The sequence below is a fragment of the Myotis davidii genome, unplaced genomic scaffold (assembly GCF_000327345.1).
Source record: "Myotis davidii unplaced genomic scaffold, ASM32734v1 scaffold663, whole genome shotgun sequence".
NCBI lineage: Eukaryota > Metazoa > Chordata > Mammalia > Chiroptera > Vespertilionidae > Myotis > Myotis davidii.
The window spans coordinates 1,300,060-1,321,585 of NW_006295816.1; the positions used below are offsets into that span (position 1 = coordinate 1,300,060).

The 21,526-nt window shown below is 52.1% G+C and overlaps 3 protein-coding genes across 7 annotated transcripts in view; 1 reads left to right on the plus strand and 2 right to left on the minus strand.

Annotated features, from left to right (window-relative positions):
• Positions 1–2: 2 nt before the first annotated feature.
• Positions 3–824, plus strand: NDUFAF3 (NADH:ubiquinone oxidoreductase complex assembly factor 3; the record flags this gene model as incomplete). The annotated part of the gene is made up of 4 exons (XM_006770583.2): positions 3–158; positions 248–314; positions 396–496; positions 591–824. Coding segments are annotated over 4 exons (441 nt in total), but the record flags the coding sequence as incomplete, so codon positions are not given.
• Positions 825–1,350: 526 nt separating this feature from the next.
• Positions 1,351–6,243, minus strand: IMPDH2 (IMP (inosine 5'-monophosphate) dehydrogenase 2). 2 transcript variants are annotated; one of them, XM_006770441.2, is made up of 15 exons: positions 6,061–6,158; positions 5,633–5,681; positions 5,352–5,453; positions 5,175–5,249; positions 4,667–4,873; positions 3,852–3,939; positions 3,586–3,785; positions 3,409–3,499; positions 3,225–3,320; positions 2,920–2,991; positions 2,141–2,284; positions 1,913–2,057; positions 1,675–1,818; positions 1,516–1,599; positions 1,351–1,424 (listed from the first exon to the last, which is right to left on the minus strand). In XM_006770441.2, exons 1-15 carry the CDS (start codon positions 6,156–6,158, stop codon positions 1,403–1,405), a joined length of 1,617 nt encoding a protein of 538 aa, XP_006770504.1. In that variant the 3' UTR covers positions 1,351–1,402. The 2 variants fall into 2 exon arrangements, with proteins under 2 accessions (XP_006770504.1, XP_006770505.1); XM_006770442.2 differs by lacking the exon at positions 2,920–2,991 and having other exon boundaries at positions 1,355–1,424; positions 6,061–6,243.
• A 205-nt stretch (positions 6,244–6,448) lies between these two features.
• The window catches only part of QRICH1 (glutamine rich 1), a 32,528-nt gene continuing 17,450 nt past the window's right edge, over positions 6,449–21,526 (minus strand). For all 4 annotated transcript variants that reach the window (XM_006770446.2, XM_006770443.2, XM_006770445.2 and 1 more), the window contains exons 4-10: positions 17,740–17,917; positions 17,028–17,182; positions 15,521–15,635; positions 9,695–9,803; positions 9,237–9,388; positions 8,608–8,698; positions 6,449–7,348 (exon numbers count right to left, since the gene is read on the minus strand). In XM_006770446.2, coding sequence (XP_006770509.1) covers positions 7,156–7,348; positions 8,608–8,698; positions 9,237–9,388; positions 9,695–9,803; positions 15,521–15,635; positions 17,028–17,182; positions 17,740–17,917 — 993 coding nt within the window. In that variant the 3' untranslated portion in view covers positions 6,449–7,155. The remainder of the gene's footprint in view (positions 7,349–8,607; positions 8,699–9,236; positions 9,389–9,694; positions 9,804–15,520; positions 15,636–17,027; positions 17,183–17,739; positions 17,918–21,526) is intronic.

A 21,526-nucleotide genomic window follows, 5' to 3' on the forward strand; every position in this document is an offset into this window, starting at 1 on the left:
ACGACGAGCTGTACCAGAGGACGCACATCACCGTGCTGCAGCGCGAGGCCCCGCACGCCGCCTACATCGACAGCTACAGCCCCCGCGGCTTCGTGGTCAACGGGAACCGCGTGTTCGGGCCCTGCGCGCTGCTCCCGCACTCGGTGCTGCAGTGGAACGTGAGCCCTCCCGCCGCGGGACGCCGAGGCCGGGCGCAGGGGGAACCTGCGTGGGTTTGCTGCCTGTAACCTGTCCCCTCCCTGCACAGGTCGGATCCCACGTGGACATCACGGAAGAAAGCCTCTCTCTCTTCTGGATGTTGGAGCCCCCGATAGGTATGGGAGGAGGGCAGGGCTGGGGTGCGCCCGGCCCGCCAGCGGGCTAGTTGTAGACCTGCCGTGTCCGTCCTGCCGTAGAGATTGTGGTGGTGGGCACTGGAGACCGCGCCGAGAGGCTGCCGCCGCGGGTGCTGCGCGCCATGAGGCAGCGGGGCATCGCCGTGGAGGTGCAGGACACGGTCAGTCGGGATGCTGCGGGGAGGGGACGTGGGGGTGCTGCGGGAAGGGGAGCGCGGCGCGGCGCGGCCCCGCTGATGCTGGCTCTCTCTGCAGCCCAATGCTTGTGCCACTTTCAACTTCCTGTGTCATGAAGGCCGAGTGACAGGAGCTGCTCTCATCCCCCCACCTGGCGGGACTGTGCTCGCACCTCTGGCCCACGATGCCGAGTGAAGCTCCAGGGAGCCCCCTGACCTTCCCAGTGGCGCCTGGCACCCGGAGCGCAGAGCCCCTCCCTACAGCCTGTGACGCATGTCTGCTTACCCCAATTAATAACTTAATCCACTTGTGTCATGTTGTACTGGGTGCGTTCTGGCCAGGGGCTGCCGCTCAGTGGGCCTGTGAGGAACCAAGGGGTCCTTTCATCTAAGCTACAGGGCCCGCCGAGGCCGAGGCAGTGCACACCCCCAAACCACAGATCTGTCCACCTGCTCACCAGCAGGTTGGAAGTGATCTCGATTTCCCAAGGTTTACAGGTTCAGTCTAGACAACACGCATGAGGGTCTCAACCTGGACCCGTGTGGCCAAGCTTTGGGCCAGACGGCTCTGTGGATGCTGGTCCCAAGCCCCGTGGACCTGACCCCGAAGCAGCGAGTCACTCTGAGCTCGAACCCTGGACCCTCGGGAGCCATGGCTGCTCAGGGTTGGCTTGTGAGCTGCCTCAGGAGGGACGTTTTGATCTGCCCCTTCCGCGTCCCTGGAGCCACCCCGACCCCAGGGCTGAGGCTCCCCCTGGAAACCGGGTGCTGTTTCCTGCTTGTGCAATGCTCACAGCGGCCGAGCCCCACCTGCCTGCTGACCTCAAAGACCAGGCATCACTTTTTTCAATTTTTTATTGAAAAACCAAGGAACCATGCTGGAATCCCTTTTCAGAAAAGCCGCTTCTCATACCTGTAGATAGAAGACCAACTGTGAGGTGAGGGCGGCAGGCACAGCAGGGACCTCCACCCCTAGGGTGGGTCGGAACGGGTGGGTCACTTACGAATGGAGGCTGTGCACGCCACCTTCCACCTGAGCGGAGGACGTTCTCTTCTCGAACTTGAGCTCCCCAGAGTACATCATGGCTCTGGAAGGGCAGGTGGCAGCTGTGGGCAGCCGGCCTTGGGGCAGCCTCTGCCCACGTACAAGATCCCCAGCTTACCTGACTTGGGTCAAACTCTTGGCACCAATGTCCTGGCAGGAGTGTTGGATCCCGGCGATCAGGTAGGGGACAAACTTGTGGATGGACCCTTTGTCCTGCACCGCCCCAGACACCCCCTGGGCCACCTTGATTTTGTCAGCTTCACTGCAGTGAGAGGCAAGAGGCAGGGTCAAGGTCAAAGCACAGATGAAGCTGCCAGTGCAGGGGTGGCAGAAGGTAACTGACCTTCCTGTCCCACCTGAAATAGCGGTTCTGGCTGCTGAGATGCTTGTCCATGGCGTCGAGAGAGCCCATACCGCGGTACTTCTTCAGCCGGATCCCATCGGAGAAGAAGTACTCACCAGGGGCCTCAGTGGTAGCGGCCAGGAGGGAGCCCATCATCACTAGGGGGAGAGGGAGTGTTGGGGGCAGCCCTGCTGGCCCTGGGCAAGGGGTCCCATCAGGCTCCTGAGGTGCTGGGCCTCACCTGTGGAGGCCCCGAGGGCCAAGGCTTTGGCGATGTGGCCCACATTTTGGATTCCTCCATCAGCGATGACGGGAACGCCAAAGCGCCGCGCGTACTCGGACACCTTGTACACTGCCGTGGCTTGGGGCCGACCACAGGCCAGCACTGTGAAAAGATGGAGGAACATGGGCAGGTGGAGTTGGTGGGGACAGGCAAGGGGCCCTGTGGCCACAGCAGCGGCCAGCAGCTTTCAGCTACACCTGCGCCAGGACTGCCGCCTGGGTGAGGACAAGTCACGTCTGGGGCGGCTGCACCTGTTTCAAACAATACAAACAGCCGTGGTGGCCACCACTCACCCGTGTGCACGTGCACTGTGCATGGCCAGGGCAGCCTCAGGTACATGCAGTCAGCAGCCGGGAAAGCCCCGCCCACCTGGCATCAGGTGGGTAGGGTCACTGTGCAGTTAGTACCCGAGGCCCTCCCTTCCTCCCTACACAGTGGGCAGCTCAGGCAAGAGGGGGCGGTCGCGTGGAAAGAAGAGGGTGCTCGAGTTGGTCCCTGAGCTGTGCCCGACTGCAGCTGTGGGCAGAACAGGGCCTGCTGGGGAGAGGGCCTGCCCTGTAAGCACCCTGGGAATGAGGGGCTGGGTTTTGAGTAGCCCCCCAAAACCATGGTCTGTCATTCAGTCTGCCCAGCCCACCCCGTCAGCATCACAAACCCCCGGGGAGCTACAGCTACAGTCAACCAAGCAGCCGGGCAGTGGGCAGCTGGGCCGGGCCAGTGGGCCGGGCCGGACTTACTATAGCAGCCCGTGACAGTAGAAGGGCATTTGGGGCTGTGGGACTTTATGTCTGGAGGGATCTTGGGAGCTGCTAAATGAAACAAACAGACCAGAGTTTAGAGAGGGCGCAGAGCAGGAGCAAGGAGGCCAGGCTAGGCGGGGGAAGGGGAACGAGGAAAGACGAGAGCTGGTCTGGCTGCCAGCATGTCACCCATCCAAGGGGCCTGCTGGCCCTGGGGCTGCCCCTACCATGGACTCACTCGTGCCCCTGAGAGCACTTGGCTCCAGGCCTGTGGAGCTGAGGGTCCTGCCAGAGCGTCTTACCTTCCTGGGTGATGCAGATGGAGCCACTGCCCATGCCCACCCGCAGGGCGTCCACACCCGCATCGATGAGGTTCTTGGCCTGAGCCGCGGTGACCACTGCAATGGGAAACGGGGGGCTCAGGGAAGGTCTAGGTGGGAGCCTCTCTCCCCTGCTCGCCTGCGTCCTCAGCGCCATGGGCCTCACCATTGCCTCCGATGACCTGGAGGCTCGCGTATTTCTCTTTGATGTACTTGATCATGTTCATCTGGAAGATGGAGTTCCCCTGAGAGGAGTCCTGGAACAGGGGGAAGTGCCGTGAGACCGCGCCGTGGCAGCACCCCCCGCGCCCTCCCGCCCCATCCCGCCCGGCCGGGAGCTCACCAACACGACCACGTCCACGCCGGCCTGGGCCAGCAAGTCCAGCCGGTACTTGTCGTCTTCATGGGTGCCAATGGCCGCCCCACACAGCAGCTGCTTCTTGGCGTCTTTGGAGGCGAGTGGGTAGTCGCGGTTCTTCTTCAAGTCTGTCCGGGCAATGATGGCCACCAGCTCGTCATCTTCATTCACGATGGGCAGCTTCCCTGAGGGCACAAGACCGGGTCAGGACCCTGGTGCTGCGGGACGGGCCCTCCTGCCTCCGGACTCACCCTTCTTGCTGCGCTGCAGGATTTCGTTTGCCTCCTTCAGTGTGATGCCGGCCGGGGCGACCACCAGGTCCTCCCTCTTCGTCATGATCTGAAAGGCGGGCAGCTGTGAGGAAGGCCAGCTGAAGACCAGACCCCCCAGGGCCTGCCCTTGGCTCCCAAGACCATCGTGTTCACTCGCTACCCAAACCACCCCCTCAAGTGAACCCAGCAGTGTCTGCAGCCATCTAGTGGGGAGCATGAGAATTGAGTAGAAAGGACACAATGGCACTAGCCAGTTTGGCTCAGTGGATAGGGCGTCGGCCTGCAGACTGAAGGGTCCCAGGTTCAATTCCACTTAAGGGCACTGCCCAGGTTGCAGGCTTGATCCCCAGTAGGGAGCAGTCAGGAGGCAGGCGACCAATGATGGGCTCTCATTGATGTTTCTTTTTCTCCCTCCCTTCCTCTCTGAAATTAATAAAATATATATATATATCACTATGGTATGTAGAGTAGCCTGTTACACTGTTAGGAGAAAGAAGGGCCACACCAGATCAATGACAAGAAAATTAGAAGAGGAGGCCGAGTTGGTCCTTGAGCACTGCTTTCCCCCTGGGGTTGGAAGAATACAGCATGCAGGCTGGCAAACATCTGGGCAGACCGAGGCCTCCAGTGTGTGGGTGTGTAGGGGCTGAGGGTGGTGGAACTCTATGGAAGGATCAGACACTTGGCCAGGCACTCGTCTTTCCTGGACAGTAGAGACCCTCAGAGATGCCACGAGGCAAAGAGGCTCCTGTCCTAGTCTGGCTGCCAGAACTTGGCTTGGCCAGTGCACCCACCTCTTCCAAAAACCGGTCGTGCTCCTCCTCCTTGAGAAAGTCAATGTCCCGCGAGGAGATGATGCCCACCAGGCGGCTGCCCATCCGGCCCGTGTCGGTGATGGGGATGCCGCAGAAGCCATGGCGGGCCTTGGCTTCAAACACATCCCGCACTCGGTCCTTGGGGCTGAGCACCACGGGGTCTGTGATGAAGCCCTGCTCGTATTTCTGGAAGAGACGAGAACGGGCATTTCTGAATCACCTTCATCGGCTCTTGGTCTGAAAACAAGTTTGTGCCGGCTCTCCCCATGGCAGTGCCACGGGACCAAACCAAACTGACCCCTCACCCCAGGGGCAGGAGACGGGGCGGGGGTGTGGGTGCTGTTCACTTGATCCTCTTCTGCTGCCTTAAGACCCACCCCCGCTCCCATGCTCCACAGTGGGAAAAGGGTCCTGAGGACCCGAACAGCCCCGCCCCACCACAGCGCAATGCCCAGGGGCTCTTGCCCAGGATCCTTGTCCTTCTGACCTTCACTTTCCGGACTTCGTTGGCCTGGAATTCAGGTGTGCAGTTGTGGTGGATGAAGCCAATGCCACCTGTCAGCTATAGAATAAGAAAATGACGGGAAAATTGACAAGAATAGGAGCGGCATGACCATCTTTGGGGCCATGCCCTGCTTCCGCCCTTCTGCCCCACGGTGCTCACCGCCATTGCGATGGCCATCCCCGCTTCCGTGACCGTGTCCATGGGGGAGGACACCAGGGGGGTCTTCAGGGTGATCTTTTTGGTCAGAGCAGAGGTCAGGTCCTGAGGACACAAGGCCAGCCGATGTGAGGAAACAGTCCACACAACGCACGATGGTGCCCGTCTCCCACAGAACAGGACCGGCACGACCTGCACGCTCCGCCCGATCTGGGAGGCAGACAAGGCACGGCAGCCCCTCCCCCGGTCTGAACGCGAAGGACCCAATTCCCGGCCATACTCACCACCTGGTCTGCAGTGAAGTCGATGTATCCGGGGAGAATGAGAAAGTCACTAGGAGGGCGGGAGCGAATCGGGAGTGAGGCTCAGGCGCGGTGCAACCGGAGGCTCCATCCCACAGACCATCTCAAAGGCATCTGGGCGGAGGGCACCGACCGGGCCCAGGCGCCCCGGGCGGGGCAGAGCGCAGGTGGAGCGCGACGGGGCCTTCTCTGCCGCTGGCTGTCACCGGCCCCAGCCGCTCCACGTGCCCAGAGAACGGCGTTCCCGGTCGGAAATCCCAGCACTGCCAGTGCCGCCCCATCCACCCGCTTCACTGTCAACGGAGCCCCAGGGCCGGATGGGAATTCTCGGAACCTGCCCCCCCAGGCGGCCCCATGCAGCCCAGCAGCACCCCAGCCCTCCCCTCGCCCAGAGCCCGCGAGGCCCGCACTTGTAGGTGAGGCCGTCCCCGCAGTTGAACAGCTGCTGCGCCGTGAGCCCGTCGTCAGGCACGTAGGACGTGCCCCCGCTGATCAGGTAGTCGGCCATGGCGGGGGAACGCGCGAGCGCCCGAGAAGCACGCCGCAGAGTCTGCTGGCGTCAGGGCCGCGCCGTTATACACCCGTGGCTGTCGTCAGTGCGCCCTGTGCGTCGTGACGTCAGGACGCGGCGCGTGGGCGGAGCTGGGACCCCCTCCCCGGGCGGGACAGCGCATGCGCAGAGCGACACTGTCCCGCCCTCTCCCCCCGCACAGCCCCGGCCGTTCAGCGAGCTGGCGCGGCTTTGCTTCCGCCGCTCCGCCCGTCTCCGCCCAAATAAAGAGGCATTGTGCACCAGCGTGTTGAAAAGACGTGCTTGTCATTCTTAATAAACAGCTAGATTAAGAATACATAAGAGAAACAGAGTGGTATCTTTATATGATACACAAGTGTATGTTACAAGAATTCCATCAGGCACAGTAGCCTCAGGTTTAAGGCCTCAATGTTGGGCCAAAAAAAAAGGGCATGGTAGAGTTTACTTTAACATCTAAAATGTCACTTGTCATAAAGGAGGCTGTAATAGAAACTGTCTTTAATAAATCATAATTGAAGTCCCCCCCATTCTCTTTCCATTAGATGCTAAGTTTATGTCTGAGCATAAAAGAAAAGACCGGTCCCCTGTGGCCAGCGAAGTCGCAGGCAGTGGAGCCAGCTGGGGCGAGTGCCTGCAGGGTCCACCCGCCATGAATCCCATCTTCCTGGAGGAAGGGAAGGGGCCACATTTCCCCAACAGTCCAAGCCCTTTCCCCGGCCCCAGACAAGAGAAAGCAGCCAGCAATGTTGGAGGAACCTGGCCTCGGCCCGGAGCCGTGGCTGAGCGTCTGCCGCAGCAGGTTTATGCAGATGCACAAGGGGCAGAGTTTCCTTTTACATTTTAAACAGAAGCAGTCGGAAAGGCTTCGTAACTACACCAATAAAAAAAGAAAAACAATGGAGGCCTCTTCTTTAGTGTGAAAGTCTGTCCGTTTCTTCCTGGCTGCTCTCCCTAGCACCATGGCTAAGGGAGTTCAGTGCATGGTGCTTGCGTTGGCCACTGCAATGGCCTCCTGAATCTCCCGTATCACCAGGATCCGAGTCAGCATCTGTCCCATCTGCTCTCTGCTGATAGGCTGGACTGAGTACCAGATCGGGCTGTTGGGGGCCACCACTGGCTCCGGCGTCAGGTAAAAGGTGTCATTCCGGCCTTTCACACTCTGGGGACTGAAGAATATGTCAGTAAAAGCTGGTTAAAACCACAATCTCAACCCTCCTGCCTCAAACTCCCAGACAGACATCTGCAAAAGCTGGGAAGGCAGCTGCTCTGGAGGGATGGTGGCACAGCCACACACACAGCCTCGGGTGCCAGGGCAGCTGCTTCTGCTGTGCCGCCCTCAGATGCCAGCTGATTCCGCTGACCTGGGGCTCCCGGGCTCACCTACTCGAGTCCAATCATGTCCGACTTGGAATAAGCTTTACCACTCAGGGCTGTCTTCCAAGTCTTTGCTCAGGTTGCTTCCTGCACCCAGTCCTGAGAATTCCTGCTCTGGGCCCCCCACCCTCAGTGCTGTGCGTGCCTCTCTCAAGTGCGTAGCACACACCATCCCCTCAGCTCTTCATCCATCCACTCAGAGTCACCAAGGGCTCCTGTTTGTCAGTCCTGCCTTAGGTGCTGATGGTAAGGAAATGAGTAAGACCCACCAGGGCCTCCCTTCTGGGGCTGACAGATAAGGGGAGAGGCAGACAGAAGTTAAACACTCAGACACACCCAGGACACAGTGTGACAGATGGAGCACCTGAGGGCACAGGTAGGGTGTGAAATGCTTCCCCCATCAGGTGCTTGAGAACCGGTGGGCAGGAGCTGACTGCTAACTGGGTGGGGTGGGGCAGCCTGGGGTTGCCCAACAGGGAAAAAACCTGGGCCGAGGCCTCGAGAAAGGAAAAGCACGGTGTCCACAGTGGAGAGGAGCCAGTGCGGCCAGAAAGCCAGAGCTGGCTGGATGCGAGGTCAGCAAAGGGGAGGGAATGAAGGGCCTCTTGGCCACGTTAGGATCCTGTCTTTGTAGAGCAAAGACAACCACTGCAGGTTTAAGTAACACCAGACCTTCCACGTAGAAAGATCATTCTGACATTGCGGAATGTGACAGCCCAACGCCAGGCGCAGCAGAGCACAAGCCAGGGAACGGAGTCCCCCTTAGATGGATGGCGGCAATGACCAAAGGTCACGCCCCGGAGACGCTCACCATGCGATGGAGGCAGCCTGTCTGCACCGCCTCTCTCGCCCTTCCTCTCCACTCCTCTCCAGGAAAAGGGTCCTCAGGGGCAGGGACCCCTTTAGGACCCCAGTGCTCAGCACATCATGTGCTGTGGGGAGAGCAGTCAGTCTGCTCTGTACCCAGCTTTCCTGCAGTGTGTTTCGCTTCTAGCTGGGGACTAGAGAATGCCTCTGCACACAGGCGCCGCTTAGAAGGAAACCCCCTCACCATTTAAAGAGGTAGAAATCGTACAGCTTGATGGGACATCTCAGTGGATTCTCAGGATTTTCCGTCTGTTCTGCATACATGTCATCTGTAACTACAAAACACACCAACCACAGACATGGCATCAGACTACTTTAGCTCAGGCCCAGCATCCCAACTAGGACATATGGGAAGGAGAAAGGGTGTGAGGAATGGGTGGTGACTATGAAAGGAAAAGACAGCTATCTTTTCTGGGTCATCTCTGCTTCTTCAAGAGTCTGACATTTCTGCCGAAACCGGTTTGGCTCAGTGGATAGAGCGTCGGCCTGCGGACTGAAAGGTCCCAGGTTCGATTCCGGTCAAGGGCATGTGCCTGGGTTGCGGGCACATCCCCAGTGGGGAGTGTGCAGGAGGCAGCTGATCGATGTTTCTCTCTCATCGATGTTTCTAACTCTCTGTCTCTCTCCCTTCCTCTCTGTGAAAAGTCAATAAAATATATTAAAAAAAAAAAAGAGTCTGACATTTCTGGCTGAGGAGAAAGAAATGGAGAATCGCTATCCAGCAAGTCCCAGCCCCAACTCATCGCTAGCCCCTTGGCACAGAGCATGGCAGGACGAGGAGCACCGTTTCTGCAGGCCTTGCCCCTTCCCTACCTTTCTGGCCCGTCTGGTGTATCCCAAGTGCCTTCAGGTACCGAATACTCGTGCTTTTGTCCTTAGGGTTGGAGGGGTTCTTCTTTGTCTGTCGCAAGACCTTGGAGAAGGCCAGCTTCATGTGCTGGTCCACCGTCTTCAACAGGAAGTACCTGCACCGCAAGTGAAAGCCAGGCAGAAGGGAGGGTGCCAGGAGGAGCCCGTGACTTACCCTCTGCCATCAGTGCTTTAGAAGAGCCAGGACCCCCACTCCCAGGACATGGGCAAGCCCCACCCACACACACTGTCCGTGGAGAGGTCACATCGGGACTGTGGTGGGGTCTGGCGAGGCTGCCTGCTTTCAGGAGCCCAAAGGCTCTCAAATGTGTGTCACCGAACTCCAAGTCGGCCTGGAGTTTCCACCCTCTTCGCTGGGCAGCTGCCGGCAGTGCTCAGCACGGAGCCTCTAGGACACTTACTTGGTGTTAAAGAACATGAGGGTGGTCAGCAGGGTGGAAGGGGAGTGAGCCCCGAGCTGCTTGCACTCCCACAGCATCTCCTCGGTCACGTGGCTGGGCAGCACGTAGCCTAGGAGGAACAGAGACGGCTGCCACCAGGGCTGGCGGACGGAGGGTCAGCAGGAGGAGCCTTCCTGGGAGGCACAGTCACCTCGGAAGCTTTTAAAACACAAATGGTTTGGGCCCAACACAGATTTCTGGGGTGGGGCCTGATAACGTGCGTTTCTAACCGTTTCCTAAGACCAAACGTTGAGAACCACTGCCCTCCTCTTGAGTGCTCTTACTGGATGTTAGTTTTTCCTTTCACCATGAAACAAAAAGATAGGCCTCGGGGAATGTGAAACCCCAAACTGTGACCTACTCTGCATATGGGCGCACTTCTCCGGAAAGAAGGCAGAGCCTTCACCAGAATTTCAAATGTGCTCAGGGCCCAGAGCACAGGTATGCAGGCCTGCTTGCCCTTGCTACACCTTAGAAAAGAAGCCATTTGCAACCCCTCTCAGGTAAAGGGGAGACTGCCATTCAGAACAGGTGTCCCCCAAAGGGCAGGCGTTCCTGTCAGACCCTGTTACATAAGCAAGTTGAGAGCAGGGCAGGGACAGAGGCCAGGAGTTTGATCACCAAGCCCCTTCATATGTTCACTCCGCAGTCAGTGTGCCAGTGTCTGTGGGCCAGTGCCACTTTGCAGAAGCAGGGAAGAAATATTCTGCCCAATACACTTCTCTCCTCTGCTCTCGCCACAGCTGGCTGGCCCTCTGACTCCACCGGTGCCTGTCCGTCTCTTCAGGACGCTGCCTCCACTCTTGTATGTTGTGGTCCGGTGACCATGAGCTCCCCCTCCCTGCTCTTAGACGGGTCTGGAGCAGGGTGGGTGGCAGAAGACAGTCGTCCCCAGAGAAGGCCAGCCCTAGGAGCGGTCCCGGGCACACCTGCACGCACTGTTTTCTCGGGGTGCACTGTGCCACCTGGTGTCACGTTCCCCAGCTCTAATGGCTTCCTTAGCAACACAACGTCGCCTGAACCTTAGGCAGACTCCTGGCATGGGAGGAGGGTGACAGAGACAGCGCCACCATAGAGAAGCCTCAGCGTCCCGATTCTGAACTACAAGGATCAAAATGATCGATTCTGTCTTTTATATTTTTGGTTCTGCCCACTTTAAAGACCTAGAAACAATGACCAGCCCAGGAGCAATGAGCACACCTGGCATCAGATCTTGGTTTGGTACTGAAATACCATTTACCACTAAACACAGCAGGGTCCACGGAGAACAGACTGATGCCACACGGGGACAGGAATGTCCGAGCTGAGCCTGGAGCATGTTGGCAAACAGAAATCATGGCAGCAGGACTGTGTCAGAAGACTGAAGGGCTAATTTAAAGAAACTCCAAGGGGCGGGAAGGTAACTGCAATGGACGGAATCATAGGAAATACGCGCACAGTCACTAGTTCATGATGATGCCTAGAAACAAACAAAAACCACACAGCTTCTTGGTTTCACTGAGGGAAGCTGGTGAGCCAAGTCTGTCCTGAGAAAACTGCTCAACAGGAGAACAAACAAGCCCTGATCCTCCCTTTTCTATAGTTTACATCGCCAGGACTTCAAGAGGTTGGCAAGAAAAAGTTTCTCTGTTTTTCAGCTAATAATGAAGAAGTAATAACATTATAATACCACCTTTTGCAACTAATGAATTAATGGATACAGACATTAAGGGCATCTGATGAAAGTAAATAACTCATCTATGATGTAACCTTGCCAAAAAGGAAAAAACACACACAAAAGAACAAAACCTGATCAGTTGAGTCTTTATATGCAACTACTTATTAACTGTAAATACAGGGAAGAGAAGAATAAGTCAAACTACACCACGGGGATGTAATCAGCAAAAAGTAAATGGTGTGACAATCTAAAAGGCTAATTTCTTCCATAAAGTGCAAGAAAAAAAACCAAGGGGGAAATTAAAGATTAAAACTAACCATTAAAAGGTATACCCAGCAATTTCAATGTGTGGAATTTATACCTTGACTCAAACAAAATTATGACATTAGAAATTCAAAGAGGGTAGATTTTGATGACATTACGGAATTATCTTTTTTTCTAAAAGGTATGATAACGGCATTGTGGTAGGTCAATAATACATACTAAAATATTTATGAATAAAGTGTCTGGGACTTACTTCAAAATAATATGGGAGGGGGAATAAGTAATGTATATATGAAATGAGACTCGCCATGAACAGACAGTCGGCACATGGGAGTGCCATTAATCTCTTGTTTACTTTTATATGTGCTTGAAATTCCACAATAAAAAGCCTTAAAAAGCGAATTCTACATAGCTACACTTGCCTTAAAAATTTGCAAATCATGAAGCGTGAGTCACGGATTCACTCACCGGTCTCTGTTCTAACGACAGAGAGGCCTCCCTCCTAATGCCCCAACACTTCCATTCCCTTGTGCTTTGTTCTTCAAAGCACTTACTTAATCACAAATAGTTTGGTGACTTACTGTCTCGCCGTTAGACTGTAAGATCCATTTTGTTCACTGCAATATTATTATCTATATAACTGGAATACTGCCTGGCACACAGCAGGCACTCAAAAATATATAACCAATAATTTTTTTAAGGTTAAGCATGTAACGAACTAGTAGTGGTGATCGAGGTTAACCAGACTGTTTTCAACGCAAATCCCAAGAAGCGTGACTGCTGGATCATAAGGCAAAAAAACGTTTACTTTTTTATGAAAATGCCAAATTGTCTTCCAAACCAAAGTGGGTGCTCCCTGGCGCCATCTGCTGCTGCCAGTGAGGGTTTCAGCCTTCGTCACAGTGATATAGTGGCTTCTCGTTACTTTATAAAATTGCAACTTCCTGGCGACATGTAATAAGAGTCTTTTCATGTGCTTGTCTACCACCTGTGTACCTTCTTTAGTGAGGCATCTGTTCAGATCTTTTGCCCATTTGTTACTCAGGCTGTTTGTTGGAAGTTATTCCACAGGTGAATGGATAAACAAACTGTGGTACATCCACACAATGGAATATTATCGGCAATAAAGGGAAATGAGCTATCAAGCCACATTATACATCGTTGAGCGTTAAGAGTTCTTTGTATATTTTGGATACCAGTCCTTCATTGGATATCTGTTTTTCAAAGATTTTCTTCCAGTTTGTGGCTCATTTTTTTCATTCTCTTAACTGTTTCACAAAGCAGAAGTTTTTAATTTGAATAAAATCCAACATATCAATTTTTTCTTTCATGGATTATAGAGCTTTTGGTATCTTCTCTATATATAAAAGCCTAAGCGACCAGCTGATCGACGACCAGGGGGCAGACGCTCAACGCAGGAGCGGAAACCACAGGCATGGAAACATGGAACAGACTGATGAATCTCAGAGGGAAGGAGGGGAGGGCGGGAAGAGATTAACCAAAGATCTTATATGCATACTAGAGGCCTGGTTAACTAATTTGTGCACCAGTGGGGCCCCTCTGGGGATGTCAGACTGCTGGCTTCGGCCGATCCCCGCAGGCCAGGCCGAGGGACCCCACCAGTGCACAAATCCGTGCACTGGGCCTCTAGGTGTATATAAAAAGTCATCATCAAACCCAAGGTCACCTTGATTTTCTACGTTATCTCTAGGAGGACTTTAATAATTTTGCATTCTACATTTTGGTCTGTGATCCATCTGGAGTTAGTTTTGTGAACGGTGTAAGGTCTATGTCTAGACTGATGTTTTGCATGTGGATGTCCAGTTCTAGAGCCTGTTGAAAAGACTATCCTTTCTTCACTGAACTCCCTTTGTTCCCTTGACAAAGGTAAGTTGGTTATATTTTTGTGGCTCTATTTCTGGGCTCTCTGTTCTGTTTCATTGATCTGCCTGCCTGTTCTTTCATCAAAAACCTGCACAAAATGTTTATAGCAGCTTTATTCATAATTGCCAAAATTGGAAGTTATTCCATAGGTGAATGGATAAACAAACTGTGGTACATCCATGCAATGGAATATTATCAGCAATAAAAGGAAATGAGCTATCAAGCCACAAAGACACACACAGACATTAACGCATACTGCTAAGTGAAAAAAAAATCTGAAAAAGCCACAAAATAAATTATTCCAACTATATGACATTCTGAAAACGGCAAAAACTATGGAGATAGTAGAAAGACCACTGGTTGCCAGAAATTCTAGGGGAGGCAGGGAGGGATAACTAGGTGGAACATGGGGGATTTTAAGGTAGTGAAACTTCTGTATGATACAGTAACTGCAGACACATGCCATTATACATTTCTCAAAACCCACAGTATGTACAACAAAAGGAGTGAACCCTAATGTAAACTACAGATGTTTAATTAATAATGTATCAATACTGGTTCATCAATTTTAACAAGTATACCACACTAATACAAGATAATAATTGGGGAAAACACTGTGTGGGGGATATATGGGAATTCCTGCTTAATTTTTCTGTAAACCTAAAACTGCTCTAAAAAATAAAGTTTATTAGCTCAAGCTGGTTTGGCTCAGTGGGTAGAGCATCAGCCCATGGACTGAAGGGTCTCGGATTCGATTCCAGTCAAGGGCACATCCCTCAGTTGCAGGCTTGATTCCTGGCCCTGGTCGAGTCCATGCTGGGGGCAACCAAACCATGTGTCTCTCTCACATTGATGTTTCCCTCTCTATTTCCCCCTCTACCTTCCATTCTCACTAAAAAATCAATGGAAAAATATCCTCGGGTAAGGATTAACAAAAAATAAATAAAAATAAAGTTTCTTAAAACCAAACCAAACCAAACAAAACTACCTGAGACATTCTACTGCAAAACTCGTGTTCTTTCCGCTACGACACACTACCCAGAAAGTTACCTACAGGTAAATCAACAATTGTGTTCTATACAGGGCGGAGCAAAAGTAGGTTTATCGTTTTGAGGACTCGAAACAGTCTTTTCTTGTATTATTATATTTATTAACTAGAGGCCCAGTGCATTAAAATTCGTGCACTGGAGGAGGAGTCCCTTAGCCTGGCCTGCGCCCTCTCACGGTCCGGGAGCCCTCAGGGGCGGGAGATGGCCCGGCGATCAGGGGAAGGCAACGCCCCCATCACACCTCTGCTGCTTCCACTGCCAGCAGCAGCCTCGGCCGGCCCTGGTTACCTGAGCCTCCGGTGGCCATGGGCAGCTGGGGGGCTGAGGGGACTGGGGGTCTCTGGAGATGGGCGCACAGCAGGGGTGGGCCCGGCCTTGCTGTGCGCCTGCCACCCCAGCAGGGCTGAGGGGACTGGGCACCGCCATCTTGCGGCTGTGGGTGCTGCCATCTTTGAGTGCATGGCAGTCAATTAGCATATTCCCTCCTTATTGGCTGTGGGCGCCACCATCTTTGCGATGGCATGAGGGTCAGTTAGCATATTCCCTCTTTATTAGCTAGGATTATTGAATTATTTTCCACATAAACAAGTGTAAACCTTCTTTGGCCCCACTCTGTATACATAAAACATATGTAACATGAGCAACCTACAGATAAAACAGTTAATAATTCTTATTTTTTGCAATGATTCTAATTTTAATAGGAAAAAAAAGGGTACCCCACACTCCGCTTGGCCCTGTTCTTGCCACACTGGGACCAGCTGGTCCTGTGCCTGGTGAGCAGTGCCCCTGCCACAGCAGGGCAAACAGTAGAGGCCGATGCTGGTGCCCAGGGTGGACAGCCCTCTCACCCCCGTGCTGTGGAGCCAGGCACACAAGCGGCCGATCCTTCTTAAACCAGGTGGGAAAGACATCCAAGTACTAGGAAGAGCTTACCCAGTGGAGTGACTCGGGGCTGAACGTCCTTCAGAACTTCATGTAGCCACTCCGTGAATCGAACGTAATAAAGATCTGAGAAAATGTCATCAACCCGTCCATTTTCAAAAAGATACTAAAAGAAAAACAATCAAGAAAAGTTGTTGGTAGTCTCTCGAGTAAGACTTGCAGGGGAAATACACGTTCTTTTACCAGGTACTATCACCTCTGCCTACCCATCCCCCTTAATAAACCTCCAGACCAGCTCCAAACCGGCCACAACGTGACTCGGCCTCAGTACACACCAGATCATGTGAACCAGGTCTCACGCACTTGGGCACACTCTGTGAATGCGATTTCACCCAGGCAAGGCTCTTATGGCGGCAAAAACATGGTGCAGGTTCTGGGACCAGCCTCCTATTGGCTATGGTGTCAGTCAATGACTAATGTGAGCCTTTGAACTGTGGGGGCTCAGTTTCCTTGTCTGTAAACGGAGATGACTGAGCCAGTCTTCCAGGGCTGGGGAGCACTGGGCATGAGAAAGCATGGGCAGCAATTCCCATTCCCCCAGGACCCTGAGCGCCAGGAAGAAAGAGAACCACTTAGAGGCAGCCTCCTCTCAGGCCCGGCAACAGGGAGTGCCACCGGCACGGGGTTTTCCACAAGAGCATTCGAATGCTACGACACCCTCCTCAGCCTCCCAAACTGCCAGCCTGTCCTACATCTCTGCCACGCTTCACCTCAGATGTCCTGAACACCTAACATCAATAAAAACATTAAAAAACAAATACATAAAATAAAAAAGCTTAGGTAATATTCCAAATATTTGTGTGTAGTTTTCTTTGTTCTTTTTTTTTTTTTTTTTTTAAATATGCCTTAAAAAAAATGATCTCAGAGAGAGGAAGGGAGAGGGGGAGAGAGAGAAATAGAAACATCAATGATGAGAGAGAATCATTTGGCTGTCGCCCACTGCCCCACCACCAGGGTTTGCACCTATAACCTGGGCATGGGCTCTGACCCGGAATCAGACCATGACCTCCTGATTCATAGGTCGACTCTCAACCACTGAACACCACTAGCTGGGCTGTTTGTTTCTATATAATAAATATAATATGAGTACATTTATTAATTTATTTGGTAAGAGAACATTTTAGGGTAAATTACAGAGGTAGAAAAAGTAATTCCTAGAAGATGGGCTTAGCAAACAAGTTCTAGAGATGAATGAAGAGCTTGGGAGCTGGAGGGGGGGGGGGGGCACAGGCACACCCCTGAAGGGAGAGCCACTATACAAAATATTCCAACAGGAGCTTCTCTAGCTGGCAGGCAGGGTTATGAACAATGTTTATTTTCTAAAGTGAACATGTAGATCTTTTGCAACTGAAAAAAGAAACTACTTAAAAACTCATTATACAGTTAAAAGAGAAAGTCCTAATTGTAACTCCTCGCTTGTCATTTTACTAATTTGAATATCCAGTAAATAGCTGACGGGAACACAGCTCAGACGCGCCCCTGGGAAGCCGTTTCCTACCTTCTGGATGCACAGGAAGATATAATAGAGCACATCTGGGTCATAGGGTTCACCTTCTCCATTCCGAGCTTCCCGGGTCATGAGACAGAGCCCGTAATTCAGCTCGGCCACCGCAGAAGAGATGAGATCTTCCTGGAATCGAAGAAGCTGGCGCCCTACAACACAAACCCCAAAGGTGAACGGGAGTCCTGGCAACAGTCATCTCTTTATTGGTCACTCGTGTGCCTGAAGTCAGCTCAGAGCGAATACGGCCCCATCAGTGCTGGCAGGGAAATGGTCCCTTGTATCTGGCCTAAGGCAACGACCTCTATGTTCTATTGCACCAAGGGTTTCCTTCCCACTCACGTTTCCTGAACATTCTTACTAGGGCTGAGAGGAAAGAACCCCCTCATAACGCTAGGAAGTAGATAAGCATGATGCCAAGGAAGAAGGGCTTTGACCACACTCACTGGTTTCTATCTTCTCCCAGAAACTGCCCTGCCCAGATCTAGATCAACTCCAGAAATCCATGTATACAGAAATGCCTAGTCCTGCACAAACCCCGCAACCCTTGCTCAGACCTGCTTGCTGCTTGTCTTGAACTCAGCATCCTATTTCAGATGGAGCTTCCTGGTTCCCAGAGCCAGGGACCACTTTCCTGCCCCCTCCCTCCTGCTGCTTCAGTGCCACTGTATTTTAGACAGAGTCCACCCCTGTCCCCTCAAACACTCACTCCCAATGGGCGCCAGTCTGTTCTGAGCGTCCTTCTCTAGCTCAGCGTTCTTGGTCTGGGCCCAGTTTTTCCATACTTCAAGCCCTTCTTCGGGCTTCAGAGAATTTGGAAGCAGAAGTTCTGGGGAAGGCTGTGGCTGTGACTGTGGTTCAACTTCAGCAACCTGGACAGTTTGAGCCTATGAGAGAGAAAGCATCAAAATGCGTCAATACTCTTTTGCATCAGGCCTTTAGTTCAGCAAAACTGCCAGGAAAATGTTACTTGTAGTTCTTTCAATAAAAAATTCTCTTCTCCATGCTGTCCTATTTTCAGGAATCTTTGAAATTCTACTCCTTACCCCAGGGATAGCAAAGCCTAGTACCGTGATTCTCTGCCCTGGCTGTACTTTTAAAAACACACACGTTTTTATTGATTTTAGAGAGAGGGCAAGAGAAACATCAACTGGTTGCCTCCTGGGTGCAACCTAACTGGGGATCAAACCCGAAACTTGGGCATGTGCCTGACTGGGAATCGCACCTGTCATCTTTTGGTTTATGGCACGATGTTCCAACCACTGAACTACACCAGCCAGGACTGCATTTCTAAGAAGCTTCCAGGTGTGGAAGCGGGTCTGCAGACTACACTTTGAGTACCAAGTGTCCAGAGCAGTGACGCACATGCCCAAGCCTTAATCTCCAGAGATTCTGATTTAATTTGTCTAAATGGAGCGCCTGCTGCTACCAGGATTTTTGAATCTTCCCCGGTGATTCCAATGCCCAACCTTTAGGGCAGTGGTTCTCAACCTTGGCTGCACATAGAATCACCTGGGAATCTTTTAAAAATCCTGGTTTTTGGGCCCCATCCTCTGGAAATTCTGTTTCCTTGTTATGGGGCGGGGCCACAACATTAGTAACAGAGAAACAGAATGTCCGGAGGATGAGGCCCAGAAATCAGGATTTTAAAAAGATTCCCAGGTGATTCTAACGTGCAGCCAAGGCTGAGAACCACTGCTTTAGAGAAAGGAAAGTCCAGCAGACAAGCCATGTCCCTATCCCTGGCCACTGCAAGTCAGGCGGGTCGGCCTTCTCCAGCCACACACAGGTTCCATTCCCAGGTCCGTCTCAGTGATGCTGCTCTGGCTCGTAAGGACTGTTTTGGAAGACAGGAGGCACTGCCCTAGCTTCCTGCCCCAAAGGAAGCGTTCCCACCCTCAGTGAGCTGACGGCGCAGCCGTGCAGACAAGCAGCAGAGAATACCCAGGAGTCTGAACCACGTCCCCACCAGGCGGGACAGACACCAGGCACAGGCTCTTGGGGCTCCCACACCTGTCCACACTCTGAACAAACTTCCTTGAGCAATTTTCCTGAGGAATGTCAAACCATTCAAATCAACAGCAAAATCATTAATCCAGGACACATAAATCTGCTATCATCGAATAAAAATAAACACGACTGCATCAGCTTTGATAATATACCTCAAGGAGGCAAAGCAATCCCAGTGCCAGGCCCTGGAATGTCTGTGAACCACGGAGCTCCACTCTCACACCCTTCTTAGCCCCGCTGCCACCCTCCTGATGAGTCTCGCCCGTGTTCCCAGGTAGGTGTCCACGCTGGTGGAAATGACTGCTGACTTTGCAGCTCAAAGCGATGCCAACTGCAAGTAGACCTCCCGCAATCTCCCGTGGGACTGTGCATCTCCCCCTGGCCACCTGCTAGCGACCTCACACTGACCTCTACCGAGAGAACTCATCCCCCTCCACCCGACGGCGCTCCTGAGATCCCCCTCCCTTTTCAATGGCAACACCATCTACCCAAGCTGGAAACCCGGGAATCCGACTGGGTAAGTAGGTGGGGAACTGCTTCTCTGCTGGCTTTTTGCGAGGCCCCTCCTCTGTGTGCCTCTACCCACTTCATGTAACATTCCCAAGCATCTTGACAACCACAATTCTTCCACACGTGTCCAAATGTCTATCAGTGAACATGGGTACTACCCAGGTTGAAAAGTACTGATGTAAGTAAGACCTTGTACACTGGTTAGAGGATTTTTTCCTATTTATAATGGAGTCCCTTGGATAGTTTTAAGCTGGGAAGTGACATAGTCTTACATTAAAAAAAAAAAAAAGTTATTCTTGACCTGGCCAGTATGGCTCAGTTGGTTGGAACATATTCCCATATACTAAAAGAAACTACTGTACTCATATTATATTTATTATATAGAAACAAAGTTGTGAGTGCAATTCCCAGTCAGGGCACATACCTAGGTTGCAGGTTTGATCCCCGGTTGGGGTATGTATGGAAGGCAACCAATTGATGTTCTTTTCTCTCTCCCTCTCCCTTCCCCCCTCTCTAAAACCAATGAGCATATCCTAGAGCAGTGGTGGCGAACCAATGACATGCGTGTCACGCAAACTCATTTTTTTGGTTGATTTTTCTTTGTTAAATGGCATTTAAATATATAAACATCAAAAATATAAGTTTTTTTTTTACTATGGTTGCAAATATCAAAAAATTTCTATATGTGACACGGTACCAGAGTTAAGTTAGGGTTTTTCAAAATGCTGATACGCAAGCTCAAAAGGTCTGCCATCACTGTCCTAGAGTGAGGATTAAAAACAACAATAATAATAATATCAATAATTAGCCCTGGTCTGTGTGGCTATACGGTTAGACCATACCTGCCTATGCATCGGAGGGTCACAAGTTCGGTTCCCAGTCAAGGGCACATACCTGGGTTTCGGGCTTGATCCCCAGCCCTGGTTGGGGTGTGTGTGGGAGGCAACGAATTAATGTGTCTCCCACACATCAACGCTTCTCTCTTTTTCAAAAAATATATATTTTATTTATTTTTTTACAGAGAGGAAGGGAGAGGGAGAGATAGAAAGAAACATCAATGATGAGAGAGAATTATTGATTGGCTGCCTCCTGCATGCCCCCTATGAGTATTGAGCTGCAACCCGAGAATGTGTCCTCGACGGGCATCAAACCCGGGACCCTTCAGTCTGCAGGCTGATGCTCTATCTACTGAGCCAAACCAGACAGGGCACATCGATGTTCATCTGTCTGTCTGTCTCCCTCTCTCCCCTCTCCCTCTTCCATTCTCTCTAAAAAATCAATGAAAAAAATATCCTCGGGTGAGGATTAACAGAAAACAAACAAATATTGCTCATGGTGATCTATGGAGGATGAAATGAAGAGCAAAAGTGGAAACAGGTGTTGGTCGCCTCAACTCAGTGGCAGTGGATATGATTTAAGAGTCTGCGAAGTTTGGTGGTAGAACCAATGTGGCTTATTGATGAACTTGCGGTGAGGAGTAAGGGCAAGCAGACTCCAGGACGACTCCTGGGTTTCCGGCTTAAGGAAATGGGTGACTGGCTAATGGTACCACCTTCTCGGATTGGGAGGTTTTCGATAGCGGCAGAGTTGATGCTAATGAAGAGCTGAGGGATCTTCTTAAATCCAAGTAAACAGTAACTGCTGAACGTGTGGGAAGGGACCTAATGGGAAAGGCATGGAGAGTCTAAGACATGTGTGTCAGTGCACCACAGGGGTTACCACGGACTGCAGTGCCTGCCTGTCCAGGGTTGAATCCCAAGTCAGCTACTTACTAATGGTGGCCTTGCTGTTGACTCTCTGTGCCTCAGTTTCTTCATATGTAACACGGAGATAGTGGTACGTATCTCATAAGGTTGGTGGGAGAATTAAACGAGTTAAAATATGGAACCGAAGAACAATGCTGGCAGTGGCACCATCTGGGGCAGGGCTGGGAACCTTTTTCCTGCCAAGGGCCATTGACACATTTATGTCATCAT

Excerpts from the sequence above, each read along its gene's own strand:
- IMPDH2 (XM_006770441.2), bottom strand. The coding sequence starts at position 6,158 with ATGGCCGACTACCTGATCAGCGGGGGCACGTCCTACGTGCCTGACGAC. Across the intron at positions 4,874-5,174 it reads ACGAAGTCCGGAAAGTGAAG|AAATACGAGCAGGGCTTCAT; the intron begins GTCAGAAGGACA and ends CGTCTCTTCCAG. Across the intron at positions 2,285-2,919 it reads TACTGTCACGGGCTGCTATA|TGCTGGCCTGTGGTCGGCCC; the intron begins GTAAGTCCGGCC and ends ATCTTTTCACAG.